Here is a 20,586-nt window from a genome sequence, read left to right as displayed (position 1 = left end):
AAATTGATTCAATATTTAGCATTAACAAAAGTTGAATTGAAAACCACTAAGTTGCAGCCACTCGGCCTATAGTTAATCTGCCGTGGGATATGCTCATTAATTATGCGCCCGTGGTAACGTGCAACATATTTGGATGAAGATTGGTTATTATGCACCGGAGAATATATTGAATCTGGTTAGATCACCGATATGCTGATACCAATATGTCACAACAACTCCATCACTGAGTAATAACTCCTAAAGACCAAATTCTGATGGGGACTGGAGGCACAACATTAGGGTCAGTTCCTTATGTCATTTTCATACATGCGTGACATCATTGACTTGAGTTCTTCGTATTCTTAAGGTTTAACATGTAATTGGGTGTCATTTAAAGTCGTCTATTTAAGCCAGGTACGCCACCTCGCTATATACAGATCACTGTATTCAGTTGAGAAGATGGGGACCTAGCACCCTCCTAAGCTGATATTTTAGAAGGTTGGGTCGATATCATATCACTGAGATTTGGTCGTGTAACTGGCAAGCTTCCTTATGGATGGATGGCTAGCTCTTGTATTAATGATCCAGGTAGTAATTGCTATTAATCTTAGGTATTAATTTCCAGCTGAAGCAAATAATCCAATCCAATAATAGGAATGTTGTTGGAAGAAAACTTCTTGAATGAAAATCATACTATAAATTAATTTTCATTGCAGTGATGAGCCTAAACTTAAAGAATGCCGGAGCTTTCAACATTATTTTTACTTTTTTGTTTTATTAAGTTTATGTGGGAGAGTGTATTTAGTAAACATTTAATAAATTAAAGTAACTTAATAATTTAATTTAAGTTATTAAATAGATTTAGCATCTTTACTAAAATAACTTAATATCACAACTTAAAATTAAAAATAATTTGAAGTATTAAGTTAAAATAGTTAACTTATATCTAATCTTAATTTTATTTTTTGTTTTTTAGTCTTATTTGTGCACATTTAATAAAAATATAAATTTTAGATTATCTTATTTATAATATTTAAAGTATGAATGTTAAGTAAAAAATTTATTGTTTAAAATTAATAAAAATAAATATTAGTTAAATTTTTTAATAATAATTATTAATTACAACTAATGATATATATCAATTCAATAACTTAAAATAAATTTTAAATTAATTTTATAAAATAATTCTAATACTAAAGTGACATTTGTTTTTTTATTAAATAAAAAAAATCAAAATATTTTTTTTTATTCGAAACTTATTAATATTTATCAATATAATTAAAGTGAATTTTTATCAATAGATCCAATTTAGTCGTTTTAGTTCATATCAAATGGTTGCTTCTAATCAAATAAAAATTATAAAATATTTTAATTTTTTCTATTTAATAAAAAAACAAACACCACTTTAAAATTAAAAATAAATAATAAGTTTAAAATTAATAATTTAAGAAAAATTTAACTTAAATTCCACTTAAATCAAATAATAAGTACGGTAGTTTAAAAGTTATGATTTGGACACTTTTATTTTTCCTTGGTATTGGCCATGGCCCATGTGATGTTCTGGCCAACAACTTCATTGGCTTGGTTGACACTCCAACTTGGATTTGATTAACATAATTTCTATATTTTAAAATAAATTTAATTTTTATATGGATTTAATTGTTATTTTCTAAGCAAAGTGGGTTGACCTAAATTTTCGAGTTTACTTTACAACTCAATCACAAGAGAAATTAGTCTTCCATTGCTAATTATTCTGCGCCCAGCTTGTCGGCCCTCCCTTTCAACCAAGAAATAATGTAGGCTTTAAGAGTAATAATATGGAAGTCGTATTTGCAGGTCCCAACATGGCGAGTTTGTGTAGGTTATGAATTTTTAAGAAAAGTGACCAAAAGAAACATGGAGGTAGAAAAAAGAAATGAAACGAGACACATAGAATACAAGTGACCTGCAAATTTTAAACTCTAATTTCTTTTTTCTCCAAATTATAAATAAAACTTTAAAAAATAACAATAATATAAATACTCCAATGCAAACAAATTTTGTTGAAAATGATGTCTTGATCAGGGATGACAATACGATCGAGTATACGATAGGTCACCTTCTTCCAACCTCATTATTTTTATTTATATATATTCGTATCTCTCAAAAGGCATGACAAGGTGGTACGAGTTTAAGAAATTTCATATCCATCCCGAATTCTTTAAATTTTTTTAACAATTTTCAATTTTTTATTTTAAATTTTTATTAAAAATAAATATAATTTATAAATCAAAATATGGAAAATATTTATATTTTTTATGAAAATTAATTTTTATTTATGTTCAAAAAGTTGAAAAAAAAATTAGTTAAAATAATTTTTATTTAAAATTATATATAATTAGGGTGGGAAAGACAAAGTCATATATGAATCTATTCAAATCATCTGAAAATTTTAAAAACTCTCAAACCTATTCTAAACTCGTTTATATTTATTTAGCATATTTCTCCTTTAAGACGAGTTACGGGTACTTGTAAAAATCCACCCTACATATTAGAATGCAGATTATGAAATTCAATAAAAAACATATTATTTAAAAAAATAAATAAATAAAATAAGATTCGGCCTGTTTTTATTTTATTATATATTTATATTTACGGATTTCATTTTGTGAAAATTTGCTTGCAAATTATAATTTTATTGATTCATGGAAATGAGTTTAATTTTTAATTCTTTGTTTAAAGTGGTTAAATTGAAAAACTTGTTGAATATTAATTTGAGATGTTCTTGATTTTGTAGGCTAGTTTGATATTAATTTGACTTGAATAATATCAATCAAAGGTTTGAATGATTTGACTGAGCTGCACAATTAGAAATTATTGCATGTATTTGGGGCTTGAATTTAGAATTTGAAGTCTTTAAAATTCAATTTAGGTCTTAGCCCCATTACTTAATTTGAGTTTGAAGTTGACTTGGGGCTAACTTTAATCCGGCTTTTAAGGCTCATAGCTTGAGTCGGACCTTAACTCGATTGCTTTGGCTTCTCAAAAGCAGCTATATTTTGGATCTAACAAGCCTTTTAGCAAATTTAAGTTGATAATCTTAAACTTGAAGCATTAATAATTTTAGCAATTTGAAAATACTTTTAAAAAGTAACAAAAGAAAAAAATATTTGAAGAAATTTTAAAATCTAAAAACATAAGTTTTATTTGAACAATCGAAAAAGTTTTGAAGTCTTTTTAACGAAGTTATAACTTCTTAAAAGTTCTCGAGAGTTTGAATGAATTAAAGATATTTTGAAAAGTTCAAACCCCTTTTAACCACGCTTAGATTTTTCATACGACTTTCTTTCCCCTTCCCCTTTCTTATTAATTGTGCTACTAGTTTATCCATAAAGATTGAAAATATTATATGACATAATTTTCTTAGAAATTATGCATAAAAAAAAAAAAAACATTACCATAGATTTTATAAGCACTAAAGATTAATTGACCAATATTTTCAGGAAACATCTAAGTGAACATTGATTTTATTGAAAATAGAAGAGGATTAGGGATAATTAAATTTGAATTGATCTTGATTATATGCTCAATTTGCTTTGTTTATTCTTGTTCATTTAAGGGTCTTCAAAAAGCCCGCGGCCCGACTGGCTAAAGCCCGGCCCGAGCCCATTTCTGGATGGGCTGGGCCATGGGCCCCAAATTAGGCCCGGTGGGCCAGCCTGTAGGCCCGCCACTTTAAAATATATATATATATTAAAAAAAATATTCAAAAAATAAAAAATGTTACATTAATAAAAATATTCATTGTTAACTATTTTATTCATTGAATGTATACATTACATTTGAAAATGTGGGAAAAGTTTACATTACTACAAAATAAATACATCCCAACTAGGTTGACACCTACTTATTTGTCAATCATTTGTACTTTTCAACCATAAAAATAAAAATAAAAATATGACATACATTTAGTAAAATATTTTAATCATTATCTCTTGGCGGTGATGGCGAACTAGTGAAATTGAAAGGTTTTTCTGCTCTTATTATATAATCAATCATTTCTTCACGACAATAAGATTCATCATAAGAAAATGTTTTTAAATTTCCACTTTCATCTTTACCTAATTGCATATAATTTCTAATATCTATATTATTTTTAGTTTTACAATTTTCATGGTGCCTTTTTAAATGACTTGTACCTGCATTCGAGCCACCACTAAGAAGTTTGTTACAAATATTATATTTTGCTTTTATTTCTTTTTTATTATTTTCTAAATTTATTTCTATTCTATCAAAAAAAATTCCATATATTTGAAGTAAATTTTTTGATATCACATGCATTAGATGAAGAACAAGAATCACTTGCCATAATTATAATTATTGATAAAAATAATAAATGTAAAATTAAAATGTAACAAATAAATAAAAGAAAAGGTGAAGTATGTTACTAAATTGGAGAACCGAAGCAGAAATTCCTTCAAATTTGAACTCTTTGAACCATCAATGCTTGTTTTTCACCACCAATAATATTGAATAATTTGAGACAAAATGCAGTAATCGGAAATATTGTGGAATGGGAGAGAACTTAAGAGTTGAGAGAATAGAAAAAAATTGAGGATATTTAATATTTATAGGGATTTAAATATTAGGATTTATTTTTTATTTTTTTTTAATTTCAAGACCGTTCAACGGTCATATATTTGAAATTGAATTATGAGTGGCATGTTCAACGGTCATGTAACAGTTGAACAACCAACTTACTTTTATTTTTTTTCAAAAATCATACAACATTTCTAATATATATATAATTAATGCAAAATAGTTACACAAAAGAGGGTCAGCTCAGTTGGTGGCTAGCTCCCTTATGGTTCCATACCCCTTCCCTTCAAAATTAAAAATTATTTTAATTTTTACCCCAGCCCGCCAGCCCGGCCCGCCAAGCCCGCCCAGCTTGAGAGGCCACGAGCCAGGCCACGAGCCTTAGATATATCAAGGGCCCGGCCCGGCCCGTTGGAGACCCTTAGTTCATTAATATACTCATGCATGCTCTTTACATTTAAATTTAAAAGTATAATAATAGCCTGATTTTGCTTCATATTGTATCTTTTAGAAGATCATGCATTGAAAGGTTCATTTTTGACCAAAATTGAAATCCCCAAGGCAATATAACATAAAAAAAAATAAAAAAATTTAAGGAACTTTTTTGGCAAAGAGGTAGGAGGAGGTTAATTGTTTAGAAACCAATAATTTGGGAGGTATTGACCAATTTTGACCCACTTGGTTGAATCGGGCTGATGGATTGGTTCAATCAACAACTAACCTTTAAAACAATCCAATAATCATCTTTTTCTCTTCGTTTTCACTCTTTTCACTCGAGGTTTTTCTCTAAAATCCCTTATTGATCCTTTCCATTTCATTTTTCTAGTAAAATCCCCTTAAATTCATCCATTCTTTTAATCCTTTGTTGTCACTTTCATATCTCATCCCCATTTTCTCACCTTACTAAGTTCAAGTAATGAATTATGATAATTTGATAGTTTTAGGTCATGATTCACTATAAGTTATGTTTGATATGTAATCATATATATTTGTGTACTTATAATGAGAAACTCATCTCAATGCTCAAGACAAATTATCCCTTCAATTAGAAGATGATGCACTACCATTTCTATTAAATTATCAAAATCAATAAACCAATTATAAATAACTTATTATTTTACAATTCCGTATCCAAGTTCTTTATAATATAAATGAAATATGCATGTATACTTAGATAACCAATTAATGCAAATAAGATATTAAAGGGAACATAAATATAAATAAATTTATTATTTAAAGTGAATCAAAGTGAATGTTTTTCTCACACTTAAAAGGAAAGTTTACAAGTTACAGCGCCTCTCTTCCTCCTGCGAGATCAAACGGTAAGAATAAATTGACCTTCATTACAATTTTCCTTTTAACACATATCATTCTATTCATTACAGTAGATCCTAATCTTTATTTTATTCCATGAATTTAATTTTTTTTTTTTCAAGGATTATATTCCAAAAAAGCCTTTAATATTTTAAGAATTATTGCTCAAAATATAAAAAATTTTAAATTTTTAATCATATTTAATTTTGATTGAAAGATTGTATACAAGGCATATTTTTTTGGAAACCAAATGATACTGTGAAGCATGTGGTGCACATTTTTCTTGATGACATAGATGTCCACCAGCCTCCTATCGAGGGTAAAACAAAAATTCTGAATAATTAGAACGAATCTGAAATTAAGATACGCCAAAATCTAATCAAATTTGCCCGCACCGTTTGCAATTCAAACGTGTTGCACGTGATCGGACAGAGCATCCTTATTTTCAGACTCAAAAGTTCCGGATAGTTCACTCTTCTCTTTCACCTCTCCAGCAATGGCTTCTCTTCTCTCTCAATCCGCTCTGTTTCAATCTAAGTCCTCGCTGCCTTTCCAAACCCTAGAGTCTCCTCGTAACATCTCCAGCTTCTCTTTCCAATCAAGTGAGCCTTTTTTTTTTTTTTTGGTAATTGTTTCTCTCTCTTGGATTGATAGAGAGGTTATATGTTTTGGGTGTAGAGCTGCGTTGCGGATCCGTTGTGTTTAAGGAGAAAGATGGGTTTGCTCTCAAGGCGTCGATGTCTATTGCCGAATCGAACTCCAGGTCGCCGGTTTTGGACAACGGGACGAAGAATCCGATCGTCGTCATTGATAATTACGACAGCTTCACTTACAATCTTTGCCAGGTTTTTTTTTTCTCCTTTCGCTTTCTTTTGATCCATTCTTGTTATTCACGGTTTTGATTTTTTGTTTGGCGCTAATGCTGATGGGTGGTTTTTTTGGTTGGGAGGGACTAGTTAAAGATCACATGAGCCCAAAATGGGCAGAAATTTGAGGAGCAGAAAATTCAAAGAGAAAGAAGGGATTTTCTGGTTAGCTAACGTGATTTGTTTTTATATTTATTAAATGATTTTTCAAAGCAAAACAAGTCCATCTGGCTGGGATTTTTTTATTTTTATTTTTTCTGATTTTCATCTTAAGGACGTTACTCCATTTTTCTAAATAAGATTGTTTTGATACTTATTTCCTAATAATGATGCTTTTGCAACTTCGATATATTGATTGGATCAATACTTATGATTAATTGTTTAAGTTCATTTGCTCATGGCTTTTTCCACAAAGAAGTTGGGAGAACAGGAGGGGTTTACTCTATTGTTTCAGTTGGTTAGGGAGACAAATGGAAAGAGGAAAATCTTGGAGGAGAAAACCTTCTGAAAATATTCATAAATCTACCTTTATATATATATTTTTGCACTTCTGATATCTTTAAATGTTAGCTTTGTTGCTTGGTTTTTGGTTTTGCTTTCCCTTGGGTTCTTTGCTTTCGATGCTTTCCAATGAGGGTGTTTCTGTTTCTATTTCATGCTCTGATGAATAAATATTAACTCGTTATTCCGATAATCTATCCTATTGATTTTAAAGTACTTGGGAGAGCTTGGGTGTAACTTTGAGGTCTACCGGAATGATGAGCTTAGTGTGGAGGAATTAAAAAAGTAAGACTTCATAATTTTGGTTGTTAAAAATTTTCCCTTCTCTAGTTCTTGCATGTGATGTGTTAGCATTTTGGGGTGGTGATATTTAAGTAATCTAACCGCATTCATACCCTTCTCTGATGTTTTTACAGGAAAAATCCAAGAGGGGTGCTTATATCCCCAGGACCAGGTAAGAACTTGTGCTAATGTGTTATTCTTAGAGACACATGGTCGACTTCAATATACACTACATTTTCCTTGTATAGGTACACCTCAAGATTCAGGGATATCATTGCAGACTGTTTTGGAACTTGGACCTGTTGTACCCTTGTTTGGTGTCTGTATGGGGCTACAGTGCATCGGAGAAGCTTTTGGAGGCAAGTCTTTCAAGATTCCTTAAGTTCTTTTGGCTGCTTATGTAGTGGCATAATTTGTGCACCTCTTTAACAACCGGATAATAAAAAAAACATTGATAGAGCATGGGAATGGTTTTGTCATGCACCAGAAAGATTATTCCAAGTAATATTAATTTCACATGTACAGAACAATGGTTGGAAAAGCCATTGTTATAACTAACCCCAAAAATTCAGAATAAAGATTTTTTGAGTTCAGTGGTATTCTTTAAAAGTTGTCTGCATAATACACTTGTCCTAATTTTTTTTGCTTCTAAGGAGCTTGCAATACATCCTTTTGTTTCTTAGGGAAGATTGTACGTTCTCCTTTTGGCGTTATGCATGGAAAAAGCTCTCCTGTATATTATGATGAAAAAGGAGAAGATGGCTTGTTTTCAGGGTTATCAAAGTAAGTTTTCATTTCTTTCTACAATATTTTGTTATTACTTATATCTAGAATGTTTTTGAATCTACAGTCTACTAATGATCATGCCTTCAGAATTAATCCCATGGTGGGGGTGGATTTCCATTTCTTTCAACTTTTTCCTTTCTACTAATAATCATGCTTTTAGAATTAATCCCACAGTGGGGTTGGTTTCCTTTTCTTTTGATTTTTTCCTTTCTACTAATGATCATGCTTTTAGAATCAATCCCATGGTAGGGGTGGGTTTCCATATCTTTCGATTTTTTCCTTTCTACTAATGATTATGCTTTAAGAATTAATCCCTTGGTGCCATTTGTTTCGATTTTTTCCTTACCAAAATAGTATACATGAGATATTTTCTGAACTTGGTTCCTGTGATATTTTGTTTCTCTTGGTGAATGAGTTGACCTTGCCATGGATGACATGTTACTCCAAATTTATGTTTCATTTTTTCTTTTCCCATCTAATAAATAGACGAAACCATCCAATGTGGAAAAGATACACCTCACATATCTTTCCCATCTTTGTCCCTTGTGGAACTTGGAAAATCATGAAACGTTTTTCATCCATTGTGTCTAAATTACCTAAGCCATCTGCAGCTATATTGTTTTCTCTAAGATATGCAACCATGCCTCTTCTGGTTAATTTCAGCACACAATTTCACATTCTCCATGGATGATTTGTCTTTTCTTGGATTGGGGAAGATAACTGAATAAAACTTGAAAGGAGAGAGGGCCCTAGGTCTCGCTTTTTACTTGGGAAAGGAAGAAGGGTTAAATTCTAGAAAAACTTGTGGTGTGAGGACCAAACTTTGGAAAAAGCCTTTTTGAATTTATTTTCCTTTGCTTCTAACAAGGAGGGATGGGTGGCAGAGGCTTGGGAGGTGGTTGGGGAAGAGAGGGTCGTTGGAGCCCCTGTTTTTCAAGGCAGTTTAACAATTGGGAGTTGGATGAAGTGGAGAGCTCATTTTGGAAACTACAATTAGTGGTAATTAAAAGGGAAGTGGAGGAGACATTGAGGTGGAATGAATCCAAGTGTGACAAGTTTTCAATTAAATCTCTCTATTCTTCCTTATCTACAGGATTTAGAGAGTGTTTCCGAACTTTGTGTGGAGATCTTGGGTACCAGTGAAGGTCAACTTCTTTGCATGGTAAGTGTCATGGGGTAGAATCCTTACTCTTTACCGGCTCAAAAGAAGGGGTTGGACTCTCCCTAATAGTTGTTACTTGTGCAAATATGTGGAGGAGACAACAGACCACTTGCTTTTACATTGTTCCAAAGCATGAATGGTGTGGCACTTGATTCTTGCCTTTTGTGGAGTGGAGTGGGTTATGTATCTTCACTGAGAGGGAACTTGTTGGGTTAGAATGACTCTTTTGAGGGGAAAAAACAGAAAAAAGCATGGAAGGCCGCTCCCTTATGCTTGTTCTGGACTCTTTGAAAGGAGAAGAATAAAAAGGCTTTTAATGATGTTGAGTAGTCAGACCAAACAATCAAATATGTTTTTTGTTATACTTTTGGGAATTGGGTTAGGGTGTATATAGAGGATCACACAATGTCTATGTTAGATCTGTAGATTGGTTGAACCTAAAGTAAAATCAGGTGTTTTTTTTTTTGTTTTTTTCCTTTATCATCAGTGGGCGTCTTGCATGCTTCGTGTGTACTTTGCTACGCATCCTTTTAGGCAATACTAATACATGTCTTCCTGTTTGCCTATCGAACAAACAAACAACAATGGCCCTAGGATCCTGAAATGATATACATATTTTCTTTTTTATATACATTCCCAAATAATCTCTTTATGTGTGTTGTATTTTATTTAATCTTTCTGATTTCTCTTAAAAGTGCTCTTAAATATTTAATTTTCCGCTTTTCAACCTGTGATGATAACTCTCCCTCTGTAGAATGCTCTTAAAATGTTTATTTTTTTTCTTGTGTGCAATCTCTCTCTCTCTCTCTCTCTCTCTCTCATATATGTGCATGCACATGATTGCACATGTTTTTATTCATCCGATGCATATTTTTCTTCATTGGCAAATCTTGCTTCACCTCATTTGTCAAGTTCAATAGTGTTAATAATTATGATCTTATGGGAATCTAATGTAGAAATTCAATATGATTGTTAAAAGGCAGGTATGGTTTTCAATTGCATATTGATGGACTAAAATTTTCTTTTTGGCTTTACTCAAAAGCTAATTCATCAGAGGTTCTTTTTTTCCCCCTTTTTTTGTTTCTTTCTTTTTTGGTGGGGAATGGTTTTCTAGAAGTTTTTTTTCCCTAATTTGCAAATAAGAATATATTAAAAGTTTTCTTGTTGTATTTAGGCTTCTTAAATAGTGATAAAATTCTCTTGACCAGAACAGATCATAATAAGCTTTTCCAGGTTGAATGTTGATAAAATTACTAATAGACCTATTAAGTTTTGAGATTGTCCACCCTTTCTAGGTCGAACATATGTTTCATTAGTATTACTTAATCTATCACCAGTTATCAATTATAAGTAATTGTTTTGCATACTGAAGAAAAATCAACAAGAGTTGTACAAAAAGGAAGCTAATGTGGTCAAATGTTCTTTTGAGGACAGGAAAAATAAAATTGAATAACAGTATTTGAAAACCTAAATGTAAGTGATGAAGTTTAGTGAGACTATTAGTAAGCACAATATATATGTAGTTGAGCTCGGGAATTTGAATGAGTTTTAAGCAACTACATTATACATCTTGAAAACAGTTACAATTAATAACTGAATCATGTCAAAGGGGAAGGTTTTGATGTTTTGATACCTTAACATCTATTTGATTTACTTATTTTCTTACTCTCTTTTTTGTAGTAAGATTATTTACTTTGCTTGCTCTCTTCCTATAACGTTAGGTTCTTAATAAGCATTTATGTTTTGTGTTCGAGTAATTAACACCTAGAACCTATCATGGGATTTTGGTGCTTGAAAGTTAGGTTAGGTATACTGTTAGCAATGGTCTGTGGTTTATCTTTGAAAGTATCTTTATGAGGCAAAAATTTTCTTTATTTCTGTATATTGCTTTCTGGACCTCTATCTGGTGGCTGTGGATAAGTTAGAATGGGAGTGTGATTATCATATTTAGGAGCTTGACTATGGTTATGCTGATCTCAATCTTCTAGATTGGGAAGTAAGTTAGTGGAATAGTCGCTTAATGAAGCTAGGATAGCAGAGTTTTTCCAGATAGAAGGTTTGGTGGTTTAGCAGGATGGATGTAATTTTGGTGAAGTCTTTGTTTTGAGCTGTTACAGGAACACTATTTGAGAATTTTCCTGTGCAGGTAGTTTGGGTGGGAGAGTCTTCCTTCTAAGGTGGCTTTTTTTTTGTTTTTCCTTTTTATTGGGTCATATCATCAGAGAGTTTTGATGGTGCATCTCAGTTCTAAAAAAATGGCTTTGCTCAACAGTTTTATTACACGTAATGCTAGCTCTAAATTGTACTTTTGCTGTTTTTTTTTTAAAAGAACTTTTTTGTAGTTCTATTTTTGTTTGGGGATCTTGCTTCACTCTTTAAGGCATTTTATGGATTTGTACTGTCATCAAAGATTTATTGAAAGTGCACAAACAAGTTACCTCTAGCACATGATCCTCAGAACAAATGTTGGTCTATATGATGGAGTGAAATTGAGGGTTTTTTATAACACTTGCTCATTCCATACTGTGGTCATACTGGTTAAAGGAGTTTTTTGGGATTTTGATTAAGATATTCTTCTGGATGGGGGAGGAATGAGGAGAGGACCCACGCCTTTTAGATTTGAGAACATGTGGCTGAAAAGTGAGGGCTTTAAAGAGGTAATGAGACAGTGGTGGGAGGGGATTCAAGTGAATGGATCGGCTAGTTTCATATTGACTGAAAAACTGAAGGCCTTAAAACCGCTGTTAAGAAGTTGGAATAAAGAGGTGTTTGGACAGATTGATTTAGAGAAACAGAAAGCATGGAACTTAATAGAGTACTGGGACAAGGAAGAAATGGTTCGTTCTCTGTCAATAGAAGAAGAAGAAGTTAGGAAGGAGGCAAGGGAGTTATATAAGAAGTGGGCTCTATTGGAAGAAGTATCATGGAGGCAAAAGTCCAGGGAAATTTGGCTAAAAGAGGGGGACAGAAACACCAAGTTTTTTCATAAAATGGCAAATGCTCATAGAAGGAGGAAGCAACTGAATAGAATAAAGGTGAATGAGAGGTGTTTTACTGAGGAGAGTGAAATCAAAGAGGAGGTTGGCAGAAATTTCCAAGAACTGTTGACAGACCCGGGTGATTGGAAGCCTAGTATTGAAGGGCTAAACTTTGAGAGGCTGGAAGAGAGGGAGGTAGAGAGGCTGGAGCAACCATTTTCAGAGGAGGAGGTCTTTGAAGCGCTGAAAGGCTGTTGCGGTGAGAAAGCACTAGGGTCAGACGGCTTCTCAATGGCCTTTTGGCAGTTTGCTTGGGATTTTGTGAAGGTGGAGGTCTTGAATTTGTTCAGACAGTTTCATGAGACGGGGAGATTTGTCAGAAGCATGAATGCAACCTTCTTAGTTTTGATTCCCAAGAAAGGGGGGGCTGAGGACTTGAAGGACTTTAGGCCAATAAGTTTGGTGGGAGGGCTTTACAAATGGTTAGCTAAGGTGTTGGCTAACAGGTTAAAAGGAGTGTTAGCTAAAGTGATATCTTTATCTCAAAATGCTTTTGTGGAGGGGCGGCAGATTATGGACGCAGTTCTGATCGCTAATGAGGCAATAGATTCCATCCTGAAAAATAATAGAGGGGCAATAATGTGCAAATTAGATATAGAGAAAGCTTATGACCATGTGGATTGGAAATTTTTGATAGCGGTAATGGGGAAAATGGGATTTGGAGGTAGGTGGTGTAATTGGATAAAGTGGTGCTTATCCACTGTCAGATTTTCAGTTCTAGTGAATGGCAATCCAACGGGTTTTTTCCAGAGCTCGAGGGGCATAAGGCAAGGAGACCCCCTCTCGCCTTATTTATTCGTAATAGTGATGGAGGCTTTCAGTTGTTTGATGAAAAGAGCAGTTGATGGTGGTTTTTTGACGCCTTGTTTGGTTCGGGGAAGAAGGGGCGAAGGGGTCCAGATTACTCATTTGTTGTTTGCTGATGACACGTTGGTCTTTTGTGAAGCTAAAGAGGATCAGTTGACACACCTATGTTGGCTGCTAATGTGGTTTGAGGCTTTATCAGGGTTAAAAGTGAATATGGAAAAGAGTGAATTGATTCCAGTTGGTAGAGTTGAAAATGTGGGAGAGTTAGCTGATGAATTTGGTTATAAGGTGGGAAACTTACCATCCACCTACCTAGGAATGCCTTTAGGTGCTCCTTTTAAATCTAGTGGTGTTTGGGATGGAATAGAGGAAAGATTCAAAAGGAGATTGGCTATGTGGAAGCGACAGTACATTTCAAAAGGAGGAAGGATTACCTTAATTCGGAGTACTTTGTCCAACTTGCCAATCTATTTCATGTCCATCTTCCAAATTCCAAGGGCGGTTAGGATAAGACTGGAAAAGATACAAAGAGATTTTCTGTGGGGAGGAGGCGCTCTTGAGCAGAAACCTCACTTAGTAAGGTGGTCGATTGTGTGTGATGATAAAGGTAAAGGAGGGTTGGGGTAAAGAGTCTTGGTTTGTTCAATAAGGCTCTCCTGGGAAAGTGGGCATGGCGTTTTGCTAACGAGAAAACGGCCTTATGGAATCAGGTGATTAGAAGGAAGTATGGGGAGGAGAAAGGAGGATGGAGATCTTGTGAGATTAGGGAGGCTTATGGGGTTGGTTTGTGGAAAGCTATAAATAAGGTGGGACAATTTGTAACCCCTTTTTTTGGCTATGAGGTGGGGGATGGTAAGAATGTGAGGTTTTGGAAAGATAAGTGGTGTGGTACCAGCCCTTTAAGCGAGGCTTTCCCTTCTTTATTTTCCATAGCAACGTCAAAAGAGGCATGGGTAAATGAAGTGTGGACAGCCGAGGGGAATAGGAGGGGAAGTTGGACTCCTACTTTCAATAGGCCGTTTAATGATTGGGAATTGGAAGAAGTGGGAAGGTTACTTAGGTGTTTGGAAGGAAAGATGGTGAGGGTGGATGAGGAGGACAGGGTGAGATGGGTGGAATCAAAGGATGGGGTTTTTTCGGTAAAGTCCTTGTATAGGGCAATGCAGCCGGTGTCGTCAGCTTGGTTTCCTTCAAAGATTATTTGGATGTCTTATGCTCAACCCAAGATAAGCTTCTTTGCGTGGGAGGCATCGTGGGGTAGAGTCCTAACTTTGGACCATCTGCAAAAGAGGGGTTGGGCTTTGGCAAATAGGTGCTTTCTTTGCCAAAAGTGTGGGGAGTCAGTTGACCACCTCCTTCTTCATTGTGAAAGAACAAGGGAGGTGTGGACCTTGCTCCTCTCTTTTTTTGGAGTCTCTTGGGTTTTTCCGCGTTCGGTTAAGGAAACTCTAATAGGTTGGAGAGGTTCCATTATGGGTAAGAAGAGGAAGGTGACGTGGCTTTTGGGACCGTTATGCTTGTTTTGGGTCATTTGGAAGACTAGAAATTCAATTGCTTTTGAGGACGGGGTGCTATCTATACAAAAGCTGAAAATTTCCTTTGTGTATTTGCTATGGTCGGAAACCAAAGTGTGGATAAAAGATGGTCCTTCGACCTTATTAGATTTTATAGATTGGGTGTGCATGTATTAAGGAAGAGGGTTTTTTGTGCTTTCATAGAGGGGTGGGTTCTTTTGTAAGGGGGTGAGTCGTTTTTTCTATACTGTAACTATTTGAGTCGCTTCTTTAGCGTCTCTTTATCAATACATATATTACTTACTGATAAAAAAAAAAAAGATTAAGATATTCTTGAATATTGGATCTCTTTTGTTTTTATGACTCGTTTTGAAGACCAATCAGAAACAGAAAACATTGTGAATTATAGTCAGGACATAGGAGGGATTTGAGTCATACAAAAGATGATGAAAAGGAAAAATAATATAATAACAATAGGTTCAGGTATATTCTTCTTTGATTGGTGGAATCATGCCGTCTGGCACCAAACGATTAGAAGACCTTTGTTTTTATAGACAACAAGAGCATGCATTAATAAGCGCCAAAAAAGAAGGGGGTGTGCCCAACGTATGCAGGTTGTATACACAGAAACAAGCCAAACACACCTCAACCAAAGACAATTAAAAGACTTTTAATCCTTATTAGATTAACTTGTGTCATAAATATGTAAATTCAAGTTTTGAAAGTTACATATTTTAGGGTAAATATTTATTTATTATTATTATTATTATTTTATAATTTTCTTTTCTTGGTTCATGGTGTCAATCTTGGAACATCCTCATAGAACTCTAAGCCCTTGGCACTTGGCCAAGTGTGCCACATTTGAGAGATACAAAAGAATTTCCTCAATTAATTAAAGGAAGAAAAAGCTCACATGACTGCTCTTTTTCAATTTTGGAATTTTATCTGTTTTTCAGATTTTTTTTGTGATGAAATAATTATTTGGTCATTTATACAGTTTGTCAATTCTTAGAAAGTTACATGACTGTTTGATTTGATAGCCTATTATCTTACAAAACTTATATATCGTTGTAATGTTCTAATTGAGAACTATATGAATTTTTTTTTAAGCCATAAAGATATCTTCTTGAGTTAATTTTGCATGGAAAAATTGGTTAAAGTCTTGCTCATGTTAATGTAATCTGACTATTATTTAAGTCAAACATCTTATCAATTCTTAAGCTTTCAATTTACATACCAATGAAAATTTCTCATACTTTTTAGATCAAAATTTTTTTCCATGTTTTGCTGAGTGTCTACTTGTTTGCAGTCCTTTCACTGCTGGTAGATATCATAGTCTTGTGATTGAAAAGGATACCTTTCCCAATGAAGCACTTGAGATTACAGCATGGACAGAGGATGGACTGATAATGGCTGCCCGTCACAAAAAATATAAGCATCTGCAGGTAAGATATTGGATTGCTGGTTCCCAATTAAAATTTCAATACTAACCCATTAATCCTGTATGAGCAGTTTCTACTGTTTATTCTTATTGTTGCCTTTCAGTTTTATACTTAGGAAATGATACCCAACAAATTTATAAGTTGTCCATAGCTACATTTAAGTTCATTTACCTAAATGATGGGTGGAAGAGTAAAGATATTATTTAATTTATTGCATTTCTTTTAAAAGAGGAAGAAATGCACATTTATAGTTGCTAAGTCAATCTTCCCCAAGCAGTGAAGCAATTCTTGGAGAGTTTGAAAGAACGGAAGCTCTCAAGTGCTTGGTGTCTGGACAAATGGGGTCATCATTAGGGTCACTATGAGAATTTCTAGAATCCTTGATGGTTCTCCACAAATCTAGAATATTCTATGTCCAAGTCCTTTGACAAGAGTTCTCAAGAACTCTCTTGAATACTTAACACAACTCAAATATCTCCCATCTTTTATGAAGTATGTAGATATCTCTAGGTTCTTATACAGTTTCCTACCCTAGATAAGTTTTTTCCCAGATATGTGTAAGTGAGAGATCATTTGAACTGGATATGACATTAGGCTAAACACTTGTGACTTGGGAAAATTTACATTATTAGAGGATGGTACTTTGATTGGAGCACCACAAGATCGAGTATTTTGAGGAGGGAGAGTGGTGAGAAATTATAGTGGAAATTCAATTTTTTTTCTATCCTCTCTAATTTGGTGATTTTTATTTTGGAACAACAAAGTTGGTTCCTTCATTTACCTGACTGATGGATAGAAGAATAAAGATATTATTTAATTTATTGCATTTCTTTTAAAAGGGGAAGAAATGAATATTTGTAGTTAAGTCAATTTTCCCAAAACAATGAAGCAATTTTTGGAGAGTTTGAAAGAATGAAATCTCTCGAGGGCTTGGTGACTGACCAGCCAAATGGGGCCATCACTTATTTATACACACTATGAGAAATCTTTAGAATCCTTGATGGTTCTCCACAAATCTATAATATTCTATGTACAAGTCCTTTGACAAGGGTTCTCAAGACCTCTCTTGAATACTTCACACAACTCGAATATCTCCCCATCTTTTATGAAGATATGTAGATATACTAGGTTCTTATAGAAGCTTCCTCTCCTAGATAAGTTTATTCCCAAATAAGTGTAAGTGAGAGATCATTTGGCGAGGATATGACATTAGGCTATAAACACTTGTGACTTGGAAAAATTCACATTCATGGGGATAGTACTTTGACTGGAAGCCACAAGATCAAGTATTTTGAGAAGGAGAGTGGTGAGAAATTATATATTGGAAATTTATTTATTTATTTTCTATCTTCTCTAATTTGGTCATTTTTATTTTGGAACAAGCAAAGTTGTTTCCCTTTGTAGATATCTTACTATTGGAAATGAATGTATTTTATATCATGACTATGTTTATAGTGGAATTTTATTTTATTTATTTTTTATTTTTTTCTATCCTCTTTAATTTGGTCATTTTTATTTTGGAACAAGCAAAATTGGTTCCTTTTCTAGACATCTTACCATTGGAAATGAATGTATTTTATATCATGACTATGTGCGGGCAATCATTCCTGAAGATGTCTGAGGGTGGATACACTAGAATGTAAAGCTGATTGGCTATCTTCTGATTGGGTAGTATAACGAAATTACCCATTTTCTTTATATCTAGTTCCTAGGTCTGTCTTTTATGCCTTGGAGCCAAGCCTTGACACTCTCCATTATAGTATTAAATATAGATGACATTAGTTTATTGCTGATATCTCCATAAGAGGTATCTAGGATTCTTGATAAATAGTTCAACATTGTTTATCCATCAATGACCATGACATCTGGGATTGTTGACAAACAGTTCAACATGGTTCCTTTTTATTTTGCACCTCCATGTTTTTCAACTTCATTGCTACTGTTGATATCATTACTTTGTTCCTTTACTAGTAATAAGATGAAATAGAAGAGGGGCATTTGTGAAATAAAGATGACAGGATCCGTGAAAGGAGAAGGTGGGCGAGGTTAGATCAAATAAAAGTATTTAAATCTCTTCTTAAACTTCTCCAGCTATGCTTTTGTCCGGTCCTTTTCCGGGTTGCAGAGGAATTAAAAGTAAAATATTGAGAGGGTAATTATGCCACAGATAGGACTTGCTCGAATAGCTCTGAAATGGAAATCGAGTGAAGGGAAGGACGCCATATTCTTCAGCATCCCAAATAAAGCCATATATAAAAAAATTAGCCTTGGGCTTTCAGAACTTATTACATGTTTGCTGTGACCGAGAGCTTGGAAGTTACAAAAAATATAGTGCCTTTGCTAAATTGACCCCTCTTACTCGACTCTTTTTGGTAGGGTAATAATTAAATAGCCAATTGGTAGTGTTTTGAGTTAATTCTCCTATACTTTCACTCTCTAGCGTCTTCAGTTATGTTATTCATAAACTCATGTTAGTCTTATTGTGATGACCAACATTGCAGGGGGTTCAGTTCCATCCAGAGAGCATTATAACCAGTGAAGGCAGGGGGATTGTTCGCAATTTTGTCAGAATGATTGAGAGAAGCGAGTCTAAATATCATAACTAGGGGCTTGAATTTCTCTTTTTTATAGACTATTGTAGTTAGATAAAAAATACTTCAGTCTTTTCGACATCATTTTGGGTGCCAATTAATAATCCATAGCTTCTGAATGTGTAATTTCTCATCTTTTGGAGTAAGTATTGAACAGGTATTGCAGGCTCACACAACCTTGGAGTGTACATCCTTGTTTGGTAATTCATCTTGAAAAAAGTTTTATGTTCTTTTTTAAGTATAAAACATCTAATTTTTTTACAAATAACAATTTTTGAGAATTTATTTTGAAAACAGATTGAATAAATTTCAGGTGTTTTTAAACATCAGTATATAGGATGAGAAAACTATATTTCATATTTGAGTTGTTAAATAGTAAACAATTGAGGACTGGTTTTTTAACAAATGTTCCCAAACATGCTAATACCTCGCAAGCTTGAACCTAGATTTGACGGTTCACAAATTGGCCTATACTTGGCAAGCCTGAACCTCGATTTGACTCAAACCTAACCCTGCTTTCTCACATGTGACTTGAAGGTTGTAAGTATAGATTGTGGGGCTTCACTTTTGCGTTTTGATATCCACACGAAAATCTCGAGTACAGAGCAAAAAGCTATAACTACCCGATAGAGACATGGAGATGAAATTTTGATTGGTAATGTCAAGAATAGTGGTTCCCATCCACATGCATTGAGCAAGTTGCTTAGATTAGTTAGAAACTTAGAAAAAAATAAAAGACATAAATATAACGAGGGTCAAGGGTGATGTTGTGGCCTGGTCCATGCAAATCACACCATTTGCTTTCATGTGATTTTATCTACCACCATACTAATATCTGCATATCTGCACCCGTCTCCTCTACAGTCGTTGCGTGTTGGATTGGCATTGTTTTCTATTCGTCACAAGTCACTCTTCACCATTTGAAACTTATCCTTATTCTAATGCCTTTGTCAATGTAGCAGGTCATCTTCTTCCTAATTTAATTTTTTTCCTTTTCCACCTATATATATTTTTCCCACCCCACCTATCAATATTTGTTTCTCGGCTCAGTAGAGTCTAGAAAAGTGATTCATTTATTAATTTTGACTATTGGGAAGGATCCAACCATCAAGTTGGTCTTGATGAGAAGCCCATCCCAACAAACGGCTGAACCAATTGCCACCATTCCTTAGCCCAACTTTGCATACCTGATAGGGGATGCTTTTATGGAAAATTGTTCATTTTTTGGGTTGATCAAATTCTATTTCTATGGTGGTGAGAGAGCTAGCTGGGGGCCATCGTAGTGAGATTGGTCGCTTGACCACCACCACTCCCCCCACACACCCACAATTACCAGAAAAGCATTCACTGAGAGAGGGTGCCATCGCTATCCCAACTTCCCAACTATATAAAATTAAAGGCTTTACATGAGCTGTAAAAGTCAAGAAAGCAAAGTCCAAAATGACAGGAAAACTCCCTAATCTCCTCAAATCAATCAAACATCCACATGCCCCTTGTCAAACGCAACCTACTTAAGATTCCCAGTTACCCATTGACAAAATGCCCCTTGAAGATGGGCTAGAGTTGGGCATTTACGAAAAAATCTGCCAGACCAACGGCCCCCATTCCATGGAACATTTCTATTATGTTTGGGAAATATTCTAATTACCCAATAAAAAATAATATCATTTGGTTGCAGAGAGCTATGATATAATGTTATTAAATAAACATAATACTTTCAAAATTA

At 34.0% G+C, this 20,586-nt stretch overlaps 1 protein-coding gene across 2 annotated transcripts; it reads left to right on the top strand.

The window, feature by feature from the left end:
- Positions 1-5,977: 5,977 nt before the first annotated feature.
- Positions 5,978-18,993, top strand: LOC100257728 (anthranilate synthase beta subunit 1, chloroplastic). Of its 2 annotated transcripts, none has more exons than XM_010650272.3 (8): positions 5,978-6,443; positions 6,550-6,716; positions 7,453-7,523; positions 7,655-7,692; positions 7,769-7,879; positions 8,204-8,303; positions 16,137-16,272; positions 18,771-18,993. In XM_010650272.3, exons 1-8 carry the CDS (start codon positions 6,368-6,370, stop codon positions 18,873-18,875), a joined length of 804 nt encoding a protein of 267 aa, XP_010648574.1. In that variant the 5' UTR covers positions 5,978-6,367; the 3' UTR covers positions 18,876-18,993. The 2 variants fall into 2 exon arrangements, with proteins under 2 accessions (XP_010648574.1, XP_010648529.1); XM_010650227.3 differs by having other exon boundaries at positions 5,978-6,473.
- The last annotated feature ends 1,593 nt before the right edge of the window (positions 18,994-20,586 follow it).

The sequence above is a fragment of the Vitis vinifera genome, chromosome 1 (genome assembly GCF_030704535.1).
Source record: "Vitis vinifera cultivar Pinot Noir 40024 chromosome 1, ASM3070453v1".
NCBI classification, from domain to species: domain Eukaryota; kingdom Viridiplantae; phylum Streptophyta; class Magnoliopsida; order Vitales; family Vitaceae; genus Vitis; species Vitis vinifera.
Note: the sequence above shows the minus strand (reverse complement) of the source record. Positions and strands in the feature narration are given on the sequence as shown.